A 9,727-nucleotide genomic window follows, 5' to 3' on the forward strand; every position below is an offset into this window, starting at 1 on the left:
TGACTCCCGACATGAAGACCTTCAGGGTGAAGTCGAAGCTGGGATATGCTATAGGCTGACGGCTCTCACTTGACCTTGAGTCTGACATCACTGGGTCCCACTGCCCTATTAAATCGTTCTTAGCTGTATCCTGTCTGTGTCCGGCTGTTCCGCTGAGTTATACTTCGAAATAACTAGGAAGGGAGAAAAGTGGGTGGGTACATTGAGAAGAACAGGAGGACCTGGCGGGTGCTAACACTCTTAATCTCGTGCATAGCTCCTGGCCTGCGGGCTCCCACGCCTGGTCCCAGGTGGTATAAAGAAGGAATGGTCAACCTGACCAGGTGGTGGTGTGGTGGATAGATTGTCAGACTGGGACGCGGAGGACCCAGGTTCGAAACCCTGAGGTCACCTGCTTGAGCACGGGCTCATCTGGTTTGAGCAAGGCTCACCAGCTTGAGCACAGGGTCGCTGGCTTGAGCAAGGGGTCACTTGCTCTGCTGTAAACCCCCCCCGCCCCCCATCAAGGCACATATGAGAAAACAATCAGTGAACAACTAAGGTGTCACAACGAAAAATCGATGCTTCTCATCTCTCTCCCTGTCTGTCTGTCCCTATCTGTTCCTCTCTCTGTCTCTCTCTGTCACACACACACACATGCACACACACATACACAAAAGAAATGTTCATTCTATCTGTTTGGTCCTTGTTTTCTAGACTAACACAACACAACTTCCCTGCACCACTGGACGTGTTCGTTATCTGGGTTGCCCTCGTTGGGAACTACTAGCCACACGTGGCTCCTGAGCACTTGAAATGTGGCCGGTATGACCGGGGAGCCGAATGTTTAATTTAATTTAATCTGCATTTCAATACAGCTAGCTGAAAGCGGTAGGTGGTTATTGCACAGGACAGCGCAGCTTTGGAGTCCAGAGCTAGAAGGCTGAGGCGGGCGATGGGGCTCCATTTCTGGGTCCTTTAGGGGACGTCAGAGAGGCAAGCAAGAGCGTGTCCCGACCGCCAGCCCCCTTCCTGAGCCTGCGGCTTCTCCCTTCTTTACTTGCACCCTGACGGCTGCCCCTCCCCCCTGGCAGCACGGGCAGCTCTGTCCCGTCAGGGACTGCAGGGTGGTGTCTCAGAAGTCTTCGTGAAGAGAACTGGCGTCAGACCCTGTGTGGATTCCTGCTCCTTCTCCTTCTTCTTCCCCTAGTTGGGCCACCGGCTACTGGACTGTTGGCCAGTCCTTTTCCAGGATGGGTCCTGGACATCAGGGCTTTACCATCGCCAGCCCCGTGATTTGGGTCATGGGCCCCAGTATTTCCAACCGTTGCTACTTGTCTGCCTAATCAAAAAGAACGAGCTTCTTCAGCCTGGGTTGGAAAGTTCTGTTCAGAGCCGCCTGCCTGCTCGCTGGTCCCTTCATATGAGAAGACTGGACCTGGCCTCAGCCTTGTGGCTCGACTTAGCCGTTCCCCGTGCACATTCTGGATGAAAACCTCCAGCCTCGGTGTCCAGTATCACCGACGTTGTCAAAGGGAGAGCATTGAATTCAGGATCAGTAGATCTGGGTTCAACTCCTTGTTTGATCACTTATCAATTGCATGACCCTAGACAAGCCATTTAATCCTCTCTGCTTTATTTTCTCATCTGTAAAATGAAGATGTGCCCTGCGGCCAGTTGGCTCAATGGTAGAGCATTGGCCTGGTGTGTGGATGTCCCGGGTTCGATTCCCAGTCAGGGCACACAGGAAAAGTGACCATCTGCTTCTCCACCCCTCCCTCTCCCCTTCTCTCTCTCTCTCTCTCTTCTCTTCCTGCAGCTGTGGCTTCGTTGGTTCGAGTGAGTTGGCCTTGGGCACTGAGGATGGCTCTGTGGCCTCCATTTCAGGAGCTAAAAAAAATAGCTCAGTTTCTGAGCAACAGAGCAGCAGCCCAAGATGGGCAGAGCATCACCCCTAGTGGACTTGCTGGGTGGACTTGGGGGTGCATGTGGGAGCCAATCTCTGTCTCCCTACCTCTCACTAAAAAAAAAAAAAAGTTAAAATGGGGATGTAGCTGACTCAAGGTACAGGGTTTCCGTGGAGATGATATAAAATAACACACAAGAAAGTGCCCAGTGTGGAGTCTAGAATACATTCGATTCCTGGCGAATGTGAATTAGATCTAGATAGGTCTCACCCCGTGATTTTCTCCTTTCAGACTCTGAGTGTGAAAAATGAAGATACTCCTTCCCACTTTGCTCCAACTCCCCCCCCCTCCAGTGAATTATTCTTGAAATGGAAACGAAGCCCTTGACCCCCCCCCACCTTCCCACTGGTCATCTCAGTCCCCCGAGGTCATTCTGCCTCCCTCTTTTCTCAGCCTGGAAGTCACCATCTCGCCTTGGAACGCTTCCCTTCGCAGGGATTCCCGACTCCCATGTTCCACGCGGCGAGCTCTCCATCCGTCAAATTCCCAGCCTGGTGGCCTGTAACCTGCCACCTGCTTGCCTTCTCCATTTGCACATTTTAGCAGCTGATCATTCTGGGAGAAAATAGTCTAACTGCCTCGCAGATTTCACCAGAAATTCAGGGCCCCCAAACTCCAGGAGCCTTCGACACTGCCCTGCTCACCTCCTGTGTTCTTCTCGGAAGCTGGACACCTCGTTCTCCGAAACGATGAGTGCGTGCTGTCTCCTCTCTCGTTCTTCTCTCGCTTCCTCTCTACACTATTGTAACAAGTACGTCTGGTGTCAGACGGGCACTGGGTTTACTGGGCTGATTGCTCCCTAAGTTATATAAATGTCTAATCACTATACTATATGCTTGAAACTAATATAATATTTTTTCTTCTCTTGTTTTAATTCAGTGAGAGGAGGGGAGGCAGAAACAGACTCCCACGTGCACCCCGACTGGGATCCACCTGGCAAGCCCACTAGGGGGCGTTGTTCTGCCCATCTGGGGCGTTGCTCTGTTGCTCAGCATCTGAACTCTTCTTAGTGCCTGAGGCGGAGGCCATGGAGCCATCCTCAGCGCCCGGGGCCAACTTGCATCAATGGAGCCTTGGCTGTGGGAGGGGGGAAGAGAGAGAGAGAGAGAGAGAGAGAGAGAAGTGAGAGGGGGAGGGGGAGGGGTGGAGAAGCAGATGGGTACTTCTCCTGTGTGCCCTGACTGGGAATGGAACCTGAGACATCCATACACCAGGCTGATGCTCTACCACTGAGCAAACCAGCCAGGGCCAACTAATACAATATTAAATGTCAATTGTAATTGAAAAATAAAAAAAAAATTTTTTTAAATAAAAGCTATATGGATGAAATGAATTAATGTTATTAACTGATGTTTCCCAATACATTTTATTTTATTTTTTAATTAAAAGTACTTGGCCTACGTGGGACCCACCTGGGAACTTGATGACAAGTTCCCGACTTCACTGCAGCATTCAGGCTGTAGGGAGTCGTTGTTCCTTTAAGAACTTAGAAATGCAACCACACAGATTTCAGATTTCTAAGACCAGAGAACTGGCCAGGCGGGACTGTACCCGTGTGGGAGGCATTTACAGAGAAGGAGGTTACAGTCTGTTCTGGTCTTGGCAGGTCCCAGGGGACGTCATGCGCTGGGGGACAAGCTGGCTCTCAGATCAAGGCCGCCGCTCTCCCCCCTCCTGGCCCCGTCTCTCACAGCAGCTTCTTCTTACTGACCACCTGGGCGGCTCCGCTCCCTGCTCCCTCTTCAGGCACTCTCCTTCGCTTTGGCTTCACTCTCCCAGACTAACCGAAAAATCACCACACGGTCCACTCTGTCATGTGCCGGAGTCCTAGAATGTAGGGCAGGGGCCCCCAAACTTTTTACACAGGGGGCCAGTTCACTGTCCCTCAGACCGTTGGAGGGCCAGACTATAAAAAAAAACTATGAACAAATCCCTATGCACACTGCACATATCTTATTTTAAAGTAAAAAAACAAAACGGGAACAAATACATTATTTAAAATAAAGAACAAGTAAATTTAAATCAACAAACTGACCAGTATTTCAATGGGAACTATGCTCCTCTCACTGACCACCAATGAAAGAGGTGCCTCTTCTGGAAGTGCGGTGGGGGCTGGATAAATGGCCTCAGGGGGCCGCATGCGGCCCGCGGGCTGTAGTTTGGGGACCCCTGATGTAGGGGCTCGAGGGGAACACAGGACAAACGCGCTAAACGAGACAGAGCTCTTGGTCGTGGCATCTGATGCTCTAAGACCAAACACACGTGCAGATACGTGCTCAAAATAGGCAAACATACACCCATACACTAATTACACAATGACATGCAAGTATAAACAGACTTACACATATACAAATACACAAAATACATACAAATAATACATGCACACAAACTATACACAAAATTTTAGCATATACAAATAGGCCAAAATTTACATACATACACACAAGTGCCTATAAACAAAATGCAATAACTATAAACCCAGGCACCCAAACATAAAAGCGCTATAGCAATTAAACTATCTTTTTTCAACTTTTCCTTATCTCAGTCAAGGCCATTTCTCCCTCCCTGGGCACCCTGTGTATGTAAGGATTTGTAAGAGGGGCTTATGAAATATTGCAAAGAGTTGTAATAAGGTAGAGCCTGAAATCTCCAGGTCGGGAATTTCTGGTTTATTGCAATAATAACAGCGGATACCTACACAGCTGTCACTCGGTGTCAGGTAGCGTTCTGAGTGTATTCACTCATTGGGTCCTCATTAACAGCCCCGTGAAGTAAGCACTATTATTACTCCCATGAGATAGCTGAGGAAACAGGTGTGAAGTTGAACATAGAGAGGTTTACAGTGCTGCCCAAGGGGAATTCAAAATAAAAAAAACACTCCACGCCTGCTTGTTCTGCTTCTCTGCTGCCTCTGGACACTGGATGTCACTGTGGGCTCTTTTGCTGAAATAATTCCTCCACTGTTCTTCTGGCTTCCTGGAATCGTGAACACATGATTCAAAAGACAGAATGGGGGCATCTGATTGGCTGAGCCTTTGCCCTGGGCTCACATCCTAGCTGCAAGAGAGGCAGGAAAACAAGCATTTGACCTTCAGGAGTTGGCACTGCCCCTCCCCAAGACTGTTATGGCGAGAGGATTTCCCTAAAATGGGAAGGTGGGTACGGATGATAGACCGCAAAAGAGATAAAAAATCTATGGAAACCACATGGTAGCAGAGGCAGGATTTGAATTCAGGATTGTTTGACGTACATTTGATGTTTTAAGGACAGTGCTATGCAATCACTCTATAAAACACCCCTTTTTTCTCAAAAGAGAGCTCTCTCTGTTGAAGTTCTAGTGTTTCCATTTAATTCTTTGACTCCACCCCCTTCTGCTTCCCTGGGATTTTTCTCTATCAACAAACCCTTCTCTCTTTTCTATTTTCAGTATCTCTGACTATATGCACTGTAGTTCCCCTCAGCTGAGACAATGTTACCTCTCCCAGCATCTTTACAAACACCTTTCCTCAGAACCCTCCCCTGGGTCTGGGCCCCCCCGAGACGCTTCTTCGTAACGCAACCCCTGAATTTCAGCCGGCTGTGGCTTCCCAGAATAAAGAAAGTATTGCCAGCCTAACCTGCAGCCAGGCATGGCCTCCTGCAAGCGCCCTGGCCAATGGCCTGGAGTGGAAGCCCTGTGTTGCTTCCACTGAGTGGGGTCCTCAGGGGGAAAGGTGTACATTTGATTTCCTTCTCTCTCTGCCCCCCCCCCCACGGCTGCCATGGGGACCTGACTGTGGAAATGGAGCAGCCCCCCCCCAGGTCCTCAGATGAGGGTGCCCGAGGAGGACGGCAGAGCATCCAGCAGGGAGGACTCTTGCCCCTGCTGAATGGGGACACTGCTGCACTCAAAAGGCTCGCCCAGACTCTCACAAGAGAAAGAAACCGCCCTGGCCGGTTGGCTCAGTGGCAGAGCGTTGGCCTGGCGTGCAGAAGTCCCGGGTTCAATTCCCGGCCAGGGCACACAGGAGAAGCGCCCATCTGCTTCTCCACCCCTCCCCCTCTCCTTCCTCTCTGTCTCTCTCTTCCCCTCCCGCAGCCAAGGCTCCATTGGAGCAAAGATGGCCCGGGCGCTGGGGATGGCTCCTTGGCCTCTGCCCCAGGCGCTGGAGTGGCTCTGGTCGCGGCAGAGCGACGCCCCAGAGGGGCAGAGCGTCGCCCCCTGGTGGGCAGAGCGTCGCCCCCTGGTGGGCAGAGCATCGCCCCTGGTGGGCGTGCCGGGTGGATCCCGGTCGGGCGCATGCGGGAGTCTGTCTGACTGTCCCTCCCCGTTTCCAGCTTCAGAAAAATACAAAAAAAATAAAAATAAAAAAAAAGAGAAAGAAACTGACGTGGGCCCTTTGGACTCGTTGCGGGGGGGGGGGGGGTTAATATCTTAATTATCCTCTAATGGCACTGGCTGGGTGAGATGGGCGCCGGGCTATTACGGCCGGTTTCTAACAGTTTGACGTGAGGGGCAAAGGTCACACACGGAAAATAAAGTTCAAAAGAACTGATGAACCCGTGAAGGTCACAAAACAAGTCATTATGATACAGAGGGATGGCAGGTGGGAGTATTATCATCAAAGGTGGCCAGCACAAGCCTCTCTGAGGAGGTGACATTTGGGAAAGACCAAATGCGGAGCGCAAGGCAGCCCTGGGGGAGTCTGAAGGCAAGACCGCCCGCCCGCGCGGGAAGGGCACACTCCCTGGCTGGGAGCGAGATTGGCGAGCCCAAGGGCCGGAAGGGAGACATGGATGTGTCCTTCTGTCAGAAAGCTGAGGCTGTTTTTGCTTTTTCAAAATTAAATGTCTCTTGATGTGTGTTTATGTATTCACTAAATAATTCCCTTGGGGGTCTCAAAAAGCCAAACGGCTTTAATGTGCTTGTCCCCTTGCCAGGAGGGCCAGCCCCGTCCGGCCCGGGAGCTGGCCAGGTTCCCACATGCTCATCCTGTGCTTTGCTGACATCCGCTCCACACTGTCCTTCGGCCTGGCCAATCCCATATAAACCCTCTGCCGCTACACTTCACTGCCCACGGCCCCGCCAGGCACTGAGGCTCATCCCGACTGCGGGGATCTCTCTCTCCATCCCTGGGCAACGCGGCCGCCTCCTTCTCCAGACACCTGCCAGCCATGAAGTCTCTATTCCTGCTTCTTGCCATTTTTCTGGCCATCGGACCAGTGGTATCAGGTAACTCCAGTATCTGGGGTCCCGGTCATGAACTTCTCTTCTTCCCTTTCCTCCTCGCCGTGGGCAGCACCTGAAGCTTTTCCTCATTTCGCGTGGCTTTGGGAGGTTTTCCCATAAGCACCTCAGAACCACATCTCTTCCCCCAAGAGGCGTTTTTGGCCAAGGTGATGGGACAGTAGAAGTTTGGAGCCACTGGCCCTTGAGGGCGAGATGGTATTCCAGTGGGATCTTGGGAGCAGGCTCAGGGGTGAAGGGTTGGGTGTAGGCTGGGGAACTTTGGGGGCCTTGGGAGATGAGATTGAAGTCTGAGGGGGTTGTGATGGGGGAGAAAGACCTTAGGGTTGGGGTGAGAGAGGGAAGGTTCAGCTGAGCCGGAGGTGAGGAGTTAGGCTTCGCTGATGGTTTGGGGGAGGGGGCTGGAGAGGAGGAGGTGGGATTTGGGGTGAGTGGAGCTGGTGTTGGGGGTTGGGCTGAGGCTGGGAGTCGACACTGCATGGTGCAGGAGGGTCGTTAGAGGTTCAGCTTGGTGAGGGACTACGGCTCAGAACCGGGGCTGGTGATCAGGTTTGGGTTGGGCTTGGAGTGGAGGCTCAAGGGTTACGGAATTGGGTAAGGCTGGGATTTCTAATTCAGATCGGACTGGGGTTTGCGTTTGAACTGGGTGGGCGCGGGGTTCAGGGAAACTGGAGACTGGGCTGTGGCTGGAGGGGAAGTGAGAGAGGGCCAGGCTATTGGCAGAGAGCTGGCTCTGCAGAAAGGCGGGTGCGTTCCTTTGAGCTCCTAATACGGTAGGTGTTTTCTGTCCTGTCCTGTTCTCAGTCATTCCCAAGCTCCATGGGCAGACACTGACCCCAACATTAGGAGCAGGAGGTTGGGGGTAGGAAGGCAGAAGGCTAGGATGTCTGGGGGAAAAAAAAAGAAAAAAAGAAAAAAAAAAGCTTTTTAAAAAAACCTTGCCATTCCCCATTTTGGAACAATTGTCTCCGTTCTTTCCCCTCGCGAGCTCTTCTCTCCCCTTTCCTGGGACTGGCTCTGGCGTTACTAACTCAGCCCTCTCCCCCTGCCCTGTCCCTGTCTTCCTGCTCTGTCTCTGCTTCCCCTCGTCTGTCTTCCTGAAGGCCACTCACCACGGTTGTTCCCAGAGCAGGCAGCACACTGCTGGATGCACGACGGTGCCGGTTGGTGTGCAGAGATGACGAGGAGAACGTCCTGCGCTGCCCCAACCGTAAACGGTGCTGTGTCCTCAGTCGCTACTTAACAATGAAACCGGTAACGATCGATGGGATCCACCCCTGGACCACTCCTCCGCCGACCGCAACGGTCAAGTGAAGGGCCCCACGTGGCCGCAGAGTGGGAGGCCCAGTGGAAGTGACTCTGTCCGGGTCAAGTTTCTTAGTTGCCACGTTCCATTAAAACTCACAAATCTGCATGCTGGTGCCTAGTCACTCACGAGATAATGACGCTCCAAGGGTGAGGAGATGGCGAGACAGGGGTTCACAGGTCGCAGAGAGACGTCACCGAGGCTGGGCCACAGCAGCAATGGAGTGACGGGTACAGTCTTAAAGGTCGCTCCGCATTGTCCGGCCGCCGGAGAGGCCCCTGGGTCAGGCGTGGACTGAGGCGCTCACGTGGAAAGCTGAGATTTAAAGGCACAGCAGATACCTACGGAGTGGGAGAACCCTTGGGCTGGGAGAGCTGGTCCATCGTGAGGGTGAATGGACCGGGAGGCTGAGGGTGGACAAGAATCTGAGTAGAACCCAGATTCTTGTATCTATTTCTGGGTGAGTTGACTGAGATGCCTTTTGATACTTAAGAGCCCTCAGCCCCAAGGACCACAAAGTTTCCAAACACTAAAAACAAACAAACAAAAAAGGTAAAAATACATGAATTTACTAATGTATCAATGATTTTACGATTCACTGTTTACATTCTTTCACGGATCCCTTTATTCATTCCCCTGCCGCGGCTCCGCCCCTCACCACCGTCAGACTCTATGCACACCTACCTCTCAGAACGTCCACTTCCCGGTCTGTAAAATGGGCGTAAGGGACTCGCTCCCAGGATGCGGCCAGAATGAAGTGAGGGAATGGAGAGCCCGTCTGTAGTAAGATCCCAGTGAACGCTAGTGATTGCTGTAGCTCACGGATTTATTAAAGCATTTAAGGAATCCGTGCTGTGTGTCTCCCACTGGTGTTAGACTCTGAGGGAGAGAGAAGCTGGTCTCATTTAGCTTTCAAGAATTCTGATTTGGGAATATCGAGGGTTCTGGGGGTGACCTCCCTGGCATTGTTACCTGAAACCCCACTCTCTAGGCCCCTTTTTATTATTATTATTATTATTTTTTTTTTAAATGCACACTCCATATTCTTTATTTATTTATTTATTCATTTTAGAGAGGAGAGGGAGAGACAGAGAGAGAGAGAGAGAGAGAGAGAAGGGGGGAGGAGCTGGAAGCATCAACTCCCATATGTGCCTTGACCAGGCAAGCCCAGGGTTTCGAACCGGCGACCTCAGCATTTCCAGGTCGACGCTTTATCCACTGCGCCACCACAGGTCAGGCTCTAGGCCC

General features: G+C 51.8%; 1 protein-coding gene across 1 annotated transcript; it reads left to right on the top strand.

The window, feature by feature from the left end:
* The first annotated feature begins 6,983 nt into the window (after window positions 1–6,983).
* On the top strand, window positions 6,984–8,587 carry DEFB119 (defensin beta 119). Its single transcript, XM_066237583.1, has 3 exons — window positions 6,984–7,158; window positions 7,306–7,333; window positions 8,277–8,587. Exons 1-3 carry the CDS (start codon window positions 7,101–7,103, stop codon window positions 8,485–8,487), a joined length of 297 nt encoding a protein of 98 aa, XP_066093680.1. The 5' UTR covers window positions 6,984–7,100; the 3' UTR covers window positions 8,488–8,587.
* Window positions 8,588–9,727: the final 1,140 nt, after the last annotated feature.

Source organism: Saccopteryx bilineata, chromosome 6 (genome assembly GCF_036850765.1).
Source record: "Saccopteryx bilineata isolate mSacBil1 chromosome 6, mSacBil1_pri_phased_curated, whole genome shotgun sequence".
Lineage (NCBI taxonomy): Eukaryota > Metazoa > Chordata > Mammalia > Chiroptera > Emballonuridae > Saccopteryx > Saccopteryx bilineata.